Source organism: Acipenser ruthenus, unplaced genomic scaffold (assembly GCF_902713425.1).
Source record: "Acipenser ruthenus unplaced genomic scaffold, fAciRut3.2 maternal haplotype, whole genome shotgun sequence".
NCBI lineage: Eukaryota > Metazoa > Chordata > Actinopteri > Acipenseriformes > Acipenseridae > Acipenser > Acipenser ruthenus.
Genome location: NW_026708190.1, coordinates 77,501 through 92,500, shown reverse-complemented (window position 1 = coordinate 92,500; position 15,000 = coordinate 77,501). Strand labels below are relative to the sequence as shown.

Sequence of the window (15,000 nt, the reverse complement as noted above, 5' to 3'; positions counted from 1 at the left end):
ACCTGTGCTTTATCTGTGCTTTATCTGTGCTTTATCTGTGCGTTACCTGTGCTTTATCTGTGCTTTACCTGTGCTTTACCTGTGCGTTACCTGTGCGTTACCTGTGCTTTATCTGTGCTTTATCTGTGCTTTATCTGTGCGTTACCTGTGCTTTATCTGTGCTTTATCTGTGCTTTATCTGTGCGTTACCTGTGCTTTATCTGTGCGTTACCTGTGCTTTATCTGTGTGTTACCTGTGCTTTACCTGTGCTTTATCTGTGCTTTACCTGGGCTTTATCTGTGCTTTATCTGTGCTTTACCTGTGCTTTATCTGTGCGTTACCTGTCCGTTACCTGTGCGTTACCTGTGCTTTATCTGTGTGTTACCTGTGTGTTACCTGTGCGTTACCTGTGCGTTACCTATGCTTCATTACACGTTGCTGTGCATTTACTATGGGAATGTTTTATAAGAGGACCTCCAGGCACTTTGTGTACAGAACAACAGAAATGACTGGGTGTAGTTTCAGTAAAGGGAAACAACATGACTTGAAGGAATGTAAAAAGCACCCCCCCCATGTCCACCTCTCTCTGTGCTGTCCTCCCTCCTCATTCTCTTAACATTTCATTAGCACTCGTTAATGACATCTCAAATAATTGCTTCTATTTCCAGCACTGGTTTCCCTGTGCTAATGAACAGGCTCTCTGTGATGGGGAGTCGTTTCTAGGTCACCCGTCTGTGTCTCATTTTCTCCACTGCTCTCATTCTCCATCTGTCTTTCTCTCCATCTATCCATCCCATTCTCTCCATCTTTCTCTATCTCTCCACTTCTCATTCTCTCCGTCTCTCCATCTCTCCCTATCTCTCCTCACACCCTCCACCTTCTCCCCTCTCTTCTCAATGCATTGTGCACAGATTGAGGTAACCCAGGCTGCTGTCTAAACACTGAGCTCCACCTCACCACCATGCCAGCTCTAAACACTGAGCTCCACACACCACCTCACCACCATGCCAGCTCTAAACACTGAGCTCCACACACCACCTCACCACCATGCCAACTCTAAACACTGAGCTCCACACACCACCTCACCACCATGCCAACTCTAAACACTGAGCTCCACACATCACCATGCCAGCTCTAAACACTGAGCTCCACACACCACCTCACCACCATGCCAGCTCTAAACACTGAGCTCCACACACCACCTCACCACCATGCCAGCTCTAAACACTGAGCTCCACACACCACCTCACCACCATGCCAGCTCTAAACACTGAGCTCCACCTCACCACCATGCCAGCTCTAAACACTGAGCTCCACACACCACCTCTCCACCATGCCAACTCTAAACACTGAGCTCCACACATCACCATGCCAGCTCTAAACACTGAGCTCCACACACCACCTCACCACCATGCCAGCTCTAAACACTGAGCTCCACACACCACCTCACCACCATGCCAACTCTAAACACTGAGCTCCACACACCACCTCACCACCATGCCAACTCTAAACACTGAGCTCCACACATCACCATGCCAGCTATAAACACTGAGCTCCACACACCACCTCACCACCATGCCAGCTCTAAACACTGAGCTCCACACACCACCTCACCACCATGCCAGCTCTAAACACTGAGCTCCACACACCACCTCACCACCATGCCAGTTCTAAACACTGAGCTCCACCTCACCACCATGCCAGCTCTAAACACTGAGCTCCACACACCACCTCTCCACCATGCCAACTCTAAACACTGAGCTCCACACATCACCATGCCAGCTCTAAACACTGAGCTCCACACACCACCTCACCACCATGCCAGCTCTAAACACTGAGCTCCACACACCACCTCACCACCATGCCAGCTCTAAACACTGAGCTCCACACACCACCTCACCACCATGCCAACTCTAAACACTGAGCTCCACACACCACCTCTCCACCATGCCAACTCTAAACACTGAGCTCCACACATCACCATGCCAGCTCTAAACACTGAGCTCCACACACCACCTCACCACCATGCCAGCTCTAAACACTGAGCTCCACACACCACCTCACCACCATGCCAGCTCTAAACACTGAGCTCCACACACCACCTCACCACCATGCCAACTCTAAACACTGAGCTCCACACACCACCTCACCACCATGCCAACTCTAAACACTGAGCTCCACACATCACCATGCCAGCTCTAAACACTGAGCTCCACACACCACCTCTCCACCATGCCAGCTCTAAACACTGAGCTCCACACACCACCATGCCAGCTCTGGCGTCTCAGCCCATTGAATTAAAGGGGAAAGCAGGTGCTGGCTGTGAAGCATGGACCTCAGTCAAGCTATTCAGTACATATACATTCCATACTGGAAACACCAACTAGCGCTGTCACTGGGAGCCAGACCGGACCTGTCTTTACTGGGAAGGCGGTGGTTTACTGGGAATCCAGCAGGCCTTTTTACTGGTCCCCACCTCTCCCTTTCACTCATGGAACCACACTAATGATCCAGAGCACAGGAAATCGATGGCAGCTCAAGGTGAAATGAATTGCGGTTGATGGCCGGGGTTAACAGAGACCTTGTGCGTGTAATAAATTCAAATATCACATGTAAGAGGGATTTATCTGTGTTCCCAGCCTCACTCTCCCCTCTCATTCCCTCAGTAAATACCAAACGAACCCCCAGTGTGACAGCACGGCTATTGAAAGAGCTCTAGTCTGATTTTCAAAAAGGGTTTCACTTTTTTTCTTCTCTGCCTCTCTGGTTATAATTAATATACAGAGATCCAGCGTTTCTGTCTCAGTGTGTTAAATAGACAGAGATCCAGCGTTTCTGTCTCAGTGTATTAAATAGACAGAGATCCAGCGTTTCTGTCTCAGTGTGTTAAATAGACAGAGATCCAGCGTTTCTGTCTCAGTGTATTAAATAGACAGAGATCCAGCGTTTCTGTCTCAGTGTATTAAATAGACAGAGATCCAGCGTTTCTGTCTCAGTGTATTAAATAGACAGAGATCCAGCGTTTCTGTCTCAGTGTATTAAATAGACAGAGATCCAGCGTTTCTGTCTCAGTGTATTAAATAGACAGAGATCCAGCGTTTCTGTCTCAGTGTATTAAATAGACAGAGATCCAGCGTTTCTGTCTCAGTGTATTAAATAGACAGAGATCCAGCGTTTCTGTCTCTGTGTGTTAAATAGACAGAGATCCAGCGTTTCTGTCTCAGTGTATTAAATAGACAGAGATCCAGCGTTTCTGTCTCAGTGTATTAAATAGACAGAGATCCAGCGTTTCTGTCTCAGTGTATTAAATAGACAGAGATCCAGCGTTTCTGTCTCAGTGTATTAAATAGACAGAGATCCAGCGTTTCTGTCTCTGTGTGTTAAATAGACAGAGATCCAGCGTTTCTGTCTCAGTGTATTAAATAGACAGAGATCCAGCGTTTCTGTCTCAGTGTGTTAAATAGACAGAGATCCAGCGTTTCTGTCTCTGTGTGTTAAATAGACAGAGATCCAGCGTTTCTGTCTCTGTGTGTTAAATAGACAGAGATCCAGCGTTTCTGTCTCAGTGTATTAAATAGACAGAGATCCAGCGTTTCTGTCTCAGTGTATTAAATAGACAGAGATCCAGCGTTTCTGTCTCAGTGTATTAAATAGACAGAGATCCAGCGTTTCTGTCTCAGTGTATTAAATAGACAGAGATCCAGCGTTTCTGTCTCAGTGTATTAAATAGACAGAGATCCAGCGTTTCTGTCTCAGTGTATTAAATAGACAGAGATCCAGCGTTTCTGTCTCAGTGTATTAAATAGACAGAGATCCAGCGTTTCTGTCTCAGTGTATTAAATATACAGAGATCCAGCGTTTCTGTCTCTGTGTGTTAAATAGACAGAGATCCAGCGTTTCTGTCTCAGTGTATTAAATAGACAGAGATCCAGCGTTTCTGTCTCAGTGTATTAAATAGACAGAGATCCAGCGTTTCTGTCTCAGTGTGTTAAATAGACAGAGATCCAGCGTTTCTGTCTCAGTGTATTAAATAGACAGAGATCCAGCGTTTCTGTCTCAGTGTGTTAAATAGACAGAGATCCAGCGTTTCTGTCTCTGTGTGTTAAATAGACAGAGATCCAGCGTTTCTGTCTCAGTGTATTAAATAGACAGAGATCCAGCGTTTCTGTCTCAGTGTATTAAATAGACAGAGATCCAGCGTTTCTGTCTCAGTGTATTAAATAGACAGAGATCCAGCGTTTCTGTCTCAGTGTATTAAATAGACAGAGATCCAGCGTTTCTGTCTCAGTGTATTAAATAGACAGAGATCCAGCGTTTCTGTCTCAGTGTATTAAATAGACAGAGATCCAGCGTTTCTGTCTCAGTGTGTTAAATAGACAGAGATCCAGCGTTTCTGTCTCAGTGTATTAAATAGACAGAGATCCAGCGTTTCTGTCTCAGTGTGTTAAATAGACAGAGATCCAGCGTTTCTGTCTCTGTGTGTTAAATAGACAGAGATCCAGCGTTTCTGTCTCAGTGTATTAAATAGACAGAGATCCAGCGTTTCTGTCTCAGTGTATTAAATAGACAGAGATCCAGCGTTTCTGTCTCAGTGTGTTAAATAGACAGAGATCCAGCGTTTCTGTCTCAGTGTGTTAAATAGACAGAGATCCAGCGTTTCTGTCTCAGTGTATTAAATAGACAGAGATCCAGCGTTTCTGTCTCAGTGTATTAAATAGACAGAGATCCAGCGTTTCTGTCTCAGTGTATTAAATAGACAGAGATCCAGCGTTTCTGTCTCAGTGTATTAAATAGACAGAGATCCAGCGTTTCTGTCTCAGTGTATTAAATAGACAGAGATCCAGCGTTTCTGTCTCAGTGTATTAAATAGACAGAGATCCAGCGTTTCTGTCTCAGTGTGTTAAATAGACAGAGATCCAGCGTTTCTGTCTCAGTGTATTAAATAGACAGAGATCCAGCGTTTCTGTCTCAGTGTGTTAAATAGACAGAGATCCAGCGTTTCTGTCTCTGTGTGTTAAATAGACAGAGATCCAGCGTTTCTGTCTCAGTGTATTAAATAGACAGAGATCCAGCGTTTCTGTCTCAGTGTATTAAATAGACAGAGATCCAGCGTTTCTGTCTCAGTGTGTTAAATAGACAGAGATCCAGCGTTTCTGTCTCAGTGTGTTAAATAGACAGAGATCCAGCGTTTCTGTCTCAGTGTATTAAATAGACAGAGATCCAGCGTTTCTGTCTCAGTGTATTAAATAGACAGAGATCCAGCGTTTCTGTCTCAGTGTATTAAATAGACAGAGATCCAGCGTTTCTGTCTCAGTGTATTAAATAGACAGAGATCCAGCGTTTCTGTCTCAGTGTATTAAATAGACAGAGATCCAGCGTTTCTGTCTCAGTGTATTAAATAGACAGAGATCCAGCGTTTCTGTCTCAGTGTGTTAAATAGACAGAGATCCAGCGTTTCTGTCTCAGTGTATTAAATAGACAGAGATCCAGCGTTTCTGTCTCAGTGTGTTAAATAGACAGAGATCCAGCGTTTCTGTCTCAGTGTATTAAATAGACAGAGATCCAGCGTTTCTGTCTCTGTGTGTTAAATAGACAGAGATCCAGCGTTTCTGTCTCAGTGTATTAAATAGACAGAGATCCAGCGTTTCTGTCTCAGTGTATTAAATAGACAGAGATCCAGCGTTTCTGTCTCAGTGTATTAAATAGACAGAGATCCAGCGTTTCTGTCTCAGTGTATTAAATAGACAGAGATCCAGCGTTTCTGTCTCAGTGTATTAAATAGACAGAGATCCAGCGTTTCTGTCTCAGTGTATTAAATAGACAGAGATCCAGCGTTTCTGTCTCAGTGTATTAAATAGACAGAGATCCAGCGTTTCTGTCTCAGTGTATTAAATAGACAGAGATCCAGCGTTTCTGTCTCAGTGTGTTAAATAGACAGAGATCCAGCGTTTCTGTCTCAGTGTATTAAATAGACAGAGATCCAGCGTTTCTGTCTCAGTGTATTAAATAGACAGAGATCCAGCGTTTCTGTCTCAGTGTATTAAATAGACAGAGATCCAGCGTTTCTGTCTCAGTGTATTAAATAGACAGAGATCCAGCGTTTCTGTCTCAGTGTATTAAATAGACAGAGATCCAGCGTTTCTGTCTCAGTGTATTAAATAGACAGAGATCCAGCGTTTCTGTCTCAGTGTATTAAATAGACAGAGATCCAGCGTTTCTGTCTCAGTGTATTAAATAGACAGAGATCCAGCGTTTCTGTCTCAGTGTATTAAATAGACAGAGATCCAGCGTTTCTGTCTCAGTGTATTAAATAGACAGAGATCCAGCGTTTCTGTCTCAGTGTATTAAATAGACAGAGATCCAGCGTTTCTGTCTCAGTGTATTAAATAGACAGAGATCCAGCGTTTCTGTCTCAGTGTATTAAATAGACAGAGATCCAGCGTTTCTGTCTCAGTGTGTTAAATAGACAGAGATCCAGCGTTTCTGTCTCAGTGTATTAAATAGACAGAGATCCAGCGTTTCTGTCTCTGTGTGTTAAATAGACAGAGATCCAGCGTTTCTGTCTCAGTGTATTAAATAGACAGAGATCCAGCGTTTCTGTCTCAGTGTATTAAATAGACAGAGATCCAGCGTTTCTGTCTCAGTGTATTAAATAGACAGAGATCCAGCGTTTCTGTCTCAGTGTATTAAATAGACAGAGATCCAGCGTTTCTGTCTCAGTGTATTAAATAGACAGAGATCCAGCGTTTCTGTCTCAGTGTATTAAATAGACAGAGATCCAGCGTTTCTGTCTCAGTGTATTAAATAGACAGAGATCCAGCGTTTCTGTCTCAGTGTATTAAATAGACAGAGATCCAGCGTTTCTGTCTCAGTGTGTTAAATAGACAGAGATCCAGCGTTTCTGTCTCAGTGTATTAAATAGACAGAGATCCAGCGTTTCTGTCTCTGTGTGTTAAATAGACAGAGATCCAGCGTTTCTGTCTCAGTGTATTAAATAGACAGAGATCCAGCGTTTCTGTCTCAGTGTATTAAATAGACAGAGATCCAGCGTTTCTGTCTCAGTGTATTAAATAGACAGAGATCCAGCGTTTCTGTCTCAGTGTATTAAATAGACAGAGATCCAGCGTTTCTGTCTCAGTGTATTAAATAGACAGAGATCCAGCGTTTCTGTCTCAGTGTATTAAATAGACAGAGATCCAGCGTTTCTGTCTCAGTGTATTAAATAGACAGAGATCCAGCGTTTCTGTCTCAGTGTATTAAATAGACAGAGATCCAGCGTTTCTGTCTCAGTGTGTTAAATAGACAGAGATCCAGCGTTTCTGTCTCAGTGTATTAAATAGACAGAGATCCAGCGTTTCTGTCTCAGTGTATTAAATAGACAGAGATCCAGCGTTTCTGTCTCAGTGTATTAAATAGACAGAGATCCAGCGTTTCTGTCTCAGTGTATTAAATAGACAGAGATCCAGCGTTTCTGTCTCAGTGTATTAAATAGACAGAGATCCAGCGTTTCTGTCTCAGTGTATTAAATAGACAGAGATCCAGCGTTTCTGTCTCAGTGTATTAAATAGACAGAGATCCAGCGTTTCTGTCTCAGTGTATTAAATAGACAGAGATCCAGCGTTTCTGTCTCAGTGTATTAAATAGACAGAGATCCAGCGTTTCTGTCTCAGTGTATTAAATAGACAGAGATCCAGCGTTTCTGTCTCAGTGTATTAAATAGACAGAGATCCAGCGTTTCTGTCTCAGTGTATTAAATAGACAGAGATCCAGCGTTTCTGTCTCAGTGTATTAAATAGACAGAGATCCAGCGTTTCTGTCTCAGTGTGTTAAATAGACAGAGATCCAGCGTTTCTGTCTCAGTGTATTAAATAGACAGAGATCCAGCGTTTCTGTCTCTGTGTGTTAAATAGACAGAGATCCAGCGTTTCTGTCTCAGTGTGTTAAATAGACAGAGATCCAGCGTTTCTGTCTCAGTGTGTTAAATAGACAGAGATCCAGCGTTTCTGTCTCAGTGTATTAAATAGACAGAGATCCAGCGTTTCTGTCTCAGTGTATTAAATAGACAGAGATCCAGCGTTTCTGTCTCTGTGTGTTAAATAGACAGAGATCCAGCGTTTCTGTCTCAGTGTGTTAAATAGACAGAGATCCAGCGTTTCTGTCTCAGTGTATTAAATAGACAGAGATCCAGCGTTTCTGTCTCAGTGTATTAAATAGACAGAGATCCAGCGTTTCTGTCTCAGTGTATTAAATAGACAGAGATCCAGCGTTTCTGTCTCAGTGTGTTAAATAGACAGAGATCCAGCGTTTCTGTCTCAGTGTATTAAATAGACAGAGATCCAGCGTTTCTGTCTCAGTGTATTAAATAGACAGAGATCCAGCGTTTCTGTCTCAGTGTATTAAATAGACAGAGATCCAGCGTTTCTGTCTCTGTGTGTTAAATAGACAGAGATCCAGCGTTTCTGTCTCAGTGTATTAAATAGACAGAGATCCAGCGTTTCTGTCTCAGTGTATTAAATAGACAGAGATCCAGCGTTTCTGTCTCAGTGTATTAAATAGACAGAGATCCAGCGTTTCTGTCTCAGTGGTTCTCACTCAAGGGTGAGGAGAGAAAGTCAAATTAAATAACGATCAAGAACCACAAACAACATTTAAATTTGTCATTCATAATTTATAGTAACAAGACTAAAAATGATGATTATTATTATTATTATTATTATTATTATTATTATTATTATTATTATTAATAATAATAAATAATAATAATAATAAATAATAATAATAATAATAAACAGAAAAACCGAACCCTGATTCTGCATTGAGTAAAACCTGCAAAATAGTTTATTTTCAGTAAAAGTGTTAACAGACAGAGTCAGAGATGGTGTGAGAGAGAAAGTGCATGTGTGAATGAGAGAGAAGCAAAGAGGGAGGTGAATGAGAGGAAATAGAAAAAAGAGATAGGTGAGAAAGTGATGAGAAAGAGAGTGTGAATTAGAAAGAGAGGGATGAGAATGAGAGATATAGGGGGCTCTGCTCCAACCGGCGCTTCACGATGTACTGTAACATGTACATTGCGTTTAATAAAATCAGCCAGCTTCCAAGATACTGGGATCCTTTAGTACAGTTCAGTGCATTAGAGCCGGGTTCAAAACACAGGGCTGGGCTGGTGTCCCAATATCCTGTGGGGTTTTTAATAGGATAATATCGTTTGAAAAGATACATTTAGGATATTTTTTTAATTGTTCTACAGCTAACATTTTTATACAAGAAAGGTGTCTTTAATGTCATTTCGTTTTGCACAAAGTGAATTCCGAACACTGCTCAGAGAGACAAAGAGTGAGGAAAAGAGACTGAGGGACAGAGGAATAGCGAGAAGAAAGACAGACAGAGAGGCAGAGATAAAAAGCTGGAATTAGAGGCAGGCAGAGGCAGGGACAGAGAGACACTTACAGGAAGGATTTCATGTCGAGACCACGGTTCCGAATCTGCCCCATCACGTGGTCCCAGCTGCCGGGGTTGGAGTGAGAGCGCCCCCCACTGGTCCGATAGTGCGAGGAGCCCGTCGACCCCCCCTGCCTGCCCGGGACCCCCCCTCGGCCTGGCCTCCCTCCTCCGCTGGAGCTGCTGGAGGGGAGCTGGGGGTGCAGCTGTCCCAGGCTCTGGCTGGTGGGGGGCAGGTCTCCCGGGCAGGGGGCTGGAGGCTGGCTGAGGGGCTGCTGCAAGCTCTGCTGCCTCACCAGGGTGCGAGGCCGGCCGCAAGCAGCAGGTGGAGTGCCGGAGATGTGCTCCAGAGTAGAGGCAGTGGAGAGAGAGGGGTCGTCGAAACTGGAGACAGGAGAGCGGGGAGAGGAAGGAGGAGGAGGAGGAGGAGGAGGAGCGGAGGACAGGAGACACAGGAGAGAAGAGAGGGACAAAGTGAGACATAGTCCACCAAGGAAGAGTAGAGGGAGGCTGGCCGGTCGTCTCTGCGTGGCAGGGTTCTGGAGCGGAGACTTCATCTCGCGTTCCCTTCTCTCTTTTCTGTTCGGTTTTATTCTCGTGTTTCCCTGGCTCGCTCTGCTCTGAGGATCCGTGACGAGCCTTTTAAAGCAAGGCTGTATTCCCAGTGCGATGTTCAGCTCAGCTCACAGAGTAGAACAGCTCCTGTCTGTCCTTGATTATCACCTCAGGGGAGCTGTGCTATCTCTCTCTCTCTCTCTCTCTCTCTCGCTCTCTCTCTCTCTCTCTCTCTCTCTCTCTCTGCTTGGCTTCAAGGTTCTCCACTACATTTTCCTATGGTTTGTTTTTTGTTGACCATGACTGGATTGCATTATTGGTTGTTCTGTTCATTCAGCATTGTGATGCCGTTGGCATGTCAAACACTCCCATTCCTGTACTTGTGCTGCCAGTGTCTGGCCATTGCAGCTCCACAGTGTGCTGCTGCATTGCCGTTGAAGATCACATAGGAATGGTGCACAGCAATGGGGGGGGGGGGGGAGTTTCATCTGGTCAGACTTCCACCTCTGTGTGAATGTGTCTCCTCTCCTGCCCTCAGGCACCCCGGCAGCTGCTCCAGCACTAATATACCTGAGCCCAGCCTGGACTGCAACACTAGAGCTATGTACAGAAGACCACGTTCTGACACTTCTTTACATAACCAGAGCTGCCATTCTCCCGAGGTCACACTGAGGTTTCAAGCTCTAGCTGCAGTATTTATATGACTGCTTGGTATTGACTATTCAACCTCCAAATCTATGTTACATGGCAAACCAATAGAGAACATGAAGGAGTCTTTCAGCATTGATGATGCAAACAAGCAAGCCAGGACAGAACCTCTGTGTCCTCCGCTAGTGACGGCCACACTTGCGCTAAAGAATGCTCTCTCCAAGGTTCACCTCAGCTGGGTTACATTAGAGATAATGTTGGGGAAGCAGAAGCACCCACTGACCTCTCGGGACTTCTGAAGTTTTGAGAACAGAAAGCTTTCCACTCGGATGGGAAATCTTTCAGCCTAGTTCTTTATTTGCCATTTTTAATCCCGTTGATGGAATACTTTCTCGGTGTTCCCGTCCCTGACTTCCTGTCCTCAATCGCACTTCCTGTCTGTGACGATCCTACCCTTGGACAGCCTCTCTTCAGAAAGAGACGCTGCTTCCTCCCTCCCTCAGTGTTCACGACTCCTCCCTCTCTCACACACAGAAAAGCTTCTCGGAACTATCGACACAGCGCTTACTCGCTCACACACATATATAGATAGATCTCTCGCCCCAGCTCTCTGTGACCTTGAAACCTCAAAATTGAATTAAAACAGTGACACTTGTGGAGAAATGGAACTGGCTAACAGTGAATCTAACATGAAACCCAATTATCTTTTTTCTTCTTGTAGAGATGAGAGGGATTGACAGGGTATAGGGGATCGGAATGTTATTAAGCGGTCCTGGCTTTAAGGAAGCACGCTATGTTTACAGAGGCCTGGATTAGCCCTGGCTTGTCTCTGAATTGCATTTCCAGGCCAGGATTTGAGCCTGTTTTTGTTGCGCCTGTTTGCTGTGTTTTTTAATGTTGCAATCCCCAGCGCTGCGTCAGAAGGAGTTATTTAAAATGTTCTTCCCTTTTAATCGCTGCTACAGAACATGCTACACTGTAAAAAAACTCAGGAAGGAGCGGCCGGTCTAATGGTGCTCAGCTGGAGATTATGAGAAGATCACGGAGTTGAAAGAAAAGCGTCAATCTGACGCCTCTGCTGTTTACCAGTGCAGCTCATTGGCACATCCCTCTCTCTTACCGACACCCAACCTGACGGGAAGCTGGAGAGCAATTTCCCCAGGAGAGCCGGCGAGAGTAAGGAGTGACAACAGTATGAAAGCTGCTGTGAAACTCAGTGCAGCTCCCCTCGACTCCCAGGACAGAGTTGCAGACAGCAGCTACTGGAGTGCTTTAGGACAGGAGACAGAAACAGAAGGGTTTAATCTGAACTAAATTCACACAGAGACCAAAGAAAATCAGCTTGCAAGGGCAGTGGGAGGAGGTGTGTTGATATTGAAAGGTGCTTTCAGAATGGGAGGGGCTAGGACACTGGTGATGGATTTGAATGAGTGGGCAGGGAGGGGCTTCGGAGACAGTAAGGGTGCTAGGAGTGACAGGGGCGGGGACTTGCAGTGGGAGTGACTGAAGGATCACAGCAATGGAGGAGGATGTGTACCTGCTGCTTTCCACCCTGTCCTCTCCCCTCCTCGCATCAACCCCGCCTGGGAACAACCACTTTACCCCTCCCCTAACCCTAACCCTAACCCTAACCCTCTCTCCAGACTTGGATTGTAAACACACCCTCCCTCTCCCCCCGCCTCCCCTCCTCCACACTTACTTGGCTGGCCGCAGCTTGCCGGATTGCAGGTGTGTCTGCACAGTCTGCCAGCGACCCGCCTTCCCGGCCCGGCCATTCAGCACCTCGCTGTGGCTGCTGACTCCGGAGCCCAGGCTCTTGACACTGTTACTGCGCACAGGCCTCCCGCCCACCGAGCTCTCCCTCCCCCCGACCGCAGCCTTCACACCCCCAGGGAGAGAGCCACTGTGAGGGGGGGGAGAGAGAGAGAGAGAGAGAGAGAGAGAGAGAGAGAGAGAGAGAGAGAGAGAGAGAGAGAGAGAGAGAGAGAGAGAGGACAGTGGGCAGGAAGAGAAACAGAGACGGTATCAGGGCTTGAGAGAGGGAGAGCACAGGGCCATTGTAATCCACAACAAGGAAGGACAGAAAGGTGGGGGAGGGTTCACACTCAAATCAAGAGCTGCTAGAAAGAGCCACCAGCAAATATAATAAAATAATACAATGAAAATAAAAACTGAACAGGATGTCAGTGAGAGCGACACACAGCGCAACGAGACAGGCTGCGGAGACACGACCACACCCAACCAGAACGAGCAACCCTCTGCGCAGTGTGGCCGAGCGCTGGACTGCAGGACAATACAGGGGAGCAGCGCTGCAGGAGAGTACAGGGGAGCAGCGCTGGACTGCAGGAGACTACAGGGGAGCAGCGCTGCAGGAGAGTACAGGGAAGCAGCGCTGGACTGCAGGAGAGTACAGGGGAGCAGTGCTGGACTGCAGGAGAGTACAGGGGAGCAGCGCTGGACTGCAGGAGAGTACAGGGGAGCAGCGCTGGACTGCAGGAGAGTACAGGGGAGGAGCGCTGGACTGCAGGACAGTACAGGGGAGGGGTGCTGGGCTGCAGGACAGTACAGGGGAGCAGCGCTGAACTGCAGGACAGTACAGGGGAGCAGCGCTGGACTGTAGGACAGTACAGGGGAGGGGTGCTGGGCTGCAGGACAGTACAGGGGAGCAGCGCTGGACTGCAGGAGAGTACAGGGGAGCAGCGCTGGACTGCAGGAGAGTACAGGGGAGTAGTGCTGGGCTGCAGGAGAGTACAGGGGAGCAGCGCTGGACTGCAGGAGAGTACAGGGGAGGGGTGCTGGGCTGCAGGAGAGTACAGGGGAGTAGTGCTGGGCTGCAGGAGAGTACAGGGGAGGGGTGTACATTATCAAAGGGGGAGCAGTGCTTCTGGTGTCTGGCATTGGTAATGAATTGATTTTTTCTCAGGGTGAGGGTGAGGGAGGATGCAGAGTGGGGGAGGGGTGGGGTTACCGAGGGTTGTCCGTCTCCATGGTTCAGCACCCCATGGGCTGGAGGTGAAAGGTTAAGGTTAGGGAGGATGGGGAGGGGGGTTGGCTGGCTGGTAGGGCTGTAAGGAAGGCAGGGTAAGGGCTTGGGGCCCACTTACAGTGACGCGCCACTAGGGGTCTATTTGTTTGTTTATTTTGGGAGGGGTAAGAGGGGTGTTCAAAGAGAAGGTCTCCAGTTTACTGCTAATAGGAACCAGTCAGATCATTATGAAAGAGACGAGGCCGTTCAGCCCATCGGCGCTTGTCCCTTTCTGAGCAGCTGATTGGTCTCAGAACTTTGTCAAGTCAGATCTTAAAGGATCCCAGTGATTCAGCATCGACAGCATGGCTAGGTAACCCTTGGTAACCCTTTCCATCCTCTCACCACTCTGTGAAGAAGTGTCTCCTTCCCTCTGGTCCTGGTTTCTGTGCACCCAATCTTATAGTATAAAGCAAGTTATTTAGAACCGCTACTCAATTCAAACATTATATCTTACAACTCAAGCCGCCTCACAGGCAGACGAGCCTCATTTGATAGTGCGGCGATTCTTGATACGGTACAAAAGTGGGGTTTAGTTACATCACTCCACTTAGCTTGAGTTTTGCTTTTTTATTCCATTATTGAATGAACTCTCGAATTGCTGGATCTGCGACTAAATAAAATTGACTAAACGGGGCAGTCTGGTTAGGGAGCGGGTCCTTTTACTGCAACATGTTCAGCAGGCGAACCGTGTCATGACAGTCCGGCAGGATGGATTACTGCTTCCTCAGCTTGTTCACTACAACACAAGCCGTACAATCACTGCTTTATTCAGCTCCTTTCTCCACCTCTCTCTCTCTCTGTGTCCTCTCCTCCCTCTCGCCTTCTTGTTAGCTCGGCTCTGCTGTTAGGGCTCTTGGGCAGCAGTAGCCAGTTCGGAGTTGGGTGTTGGGTGTTGGGTGTTGGGGGACGGGGGGGTTGGATGAGGGAGGGTCAGGGGGTTGGGGTCACTTCGTTACAGCCCTGCCAGCAAGCGGCGACTCTTACCAGCTCAATAATGAGACTCACTTGAGGGCCAGACGCGTGTCGCCGTATGGCGCATAGGGAGAAATGTTAAGAAGAAACTCCTTGGGAGGGTATGAACTCCATTTCTGGTGCATTGTGCTTTCATTGTTATTCCAAAAGTCTCTGTCTAGATCACTACAGCAGCAGAGAGAAAAACACATCATAGAGAGAGAGAGACCAACAGAGGAGGGGCGGGGGGCAGCGGTACCCCACTAGACTGGACTGGGGTCTGCATCTTAAAACCATCAGCGTCACAGCCAGAACCAGTTCAGTACCTCTTAGAGATCAGACGGGAAGGGGGAGTTATTTATCTCTGCGGTAAACACTCTACAAAAAGGGGGATGAGGAG

General features: G+C 46.7%; 1 protein-coding gene across 2 annotated transcripts in view; it reads right to left on the bottom strand.

The window, feature by feature from the left end:
* LOC117432328 (synaptotagmin-7) overlaps positions 1-15,000 on the bottom strand; it is a 54,719-nt gene that overhangs the window by 11,980 nt on the left and 27,739 nt on the right. Inside the window, exons 4-5 of one of the 2 annotated variants that reach the window (XM_059020233.1) lie at positions 12,321-12,524; positions 9,428-9,802 (exon numbers count right to left, since the gene is read on the bottom strand). The exons of the other annotated variant lie outside the window; for it this stretch is intronic. Coding sequence (XP_058876216.1) covers positions 9,428-9,802; positions 12,321-12,524 — 579 coding nt within the window. The remainder of the gene's footprint in view (positions 1-9,427; positions 9,803-12,320; positions 12,525-15,000) is intronic. 2 annotated transcript variants of the gene reach the window in all.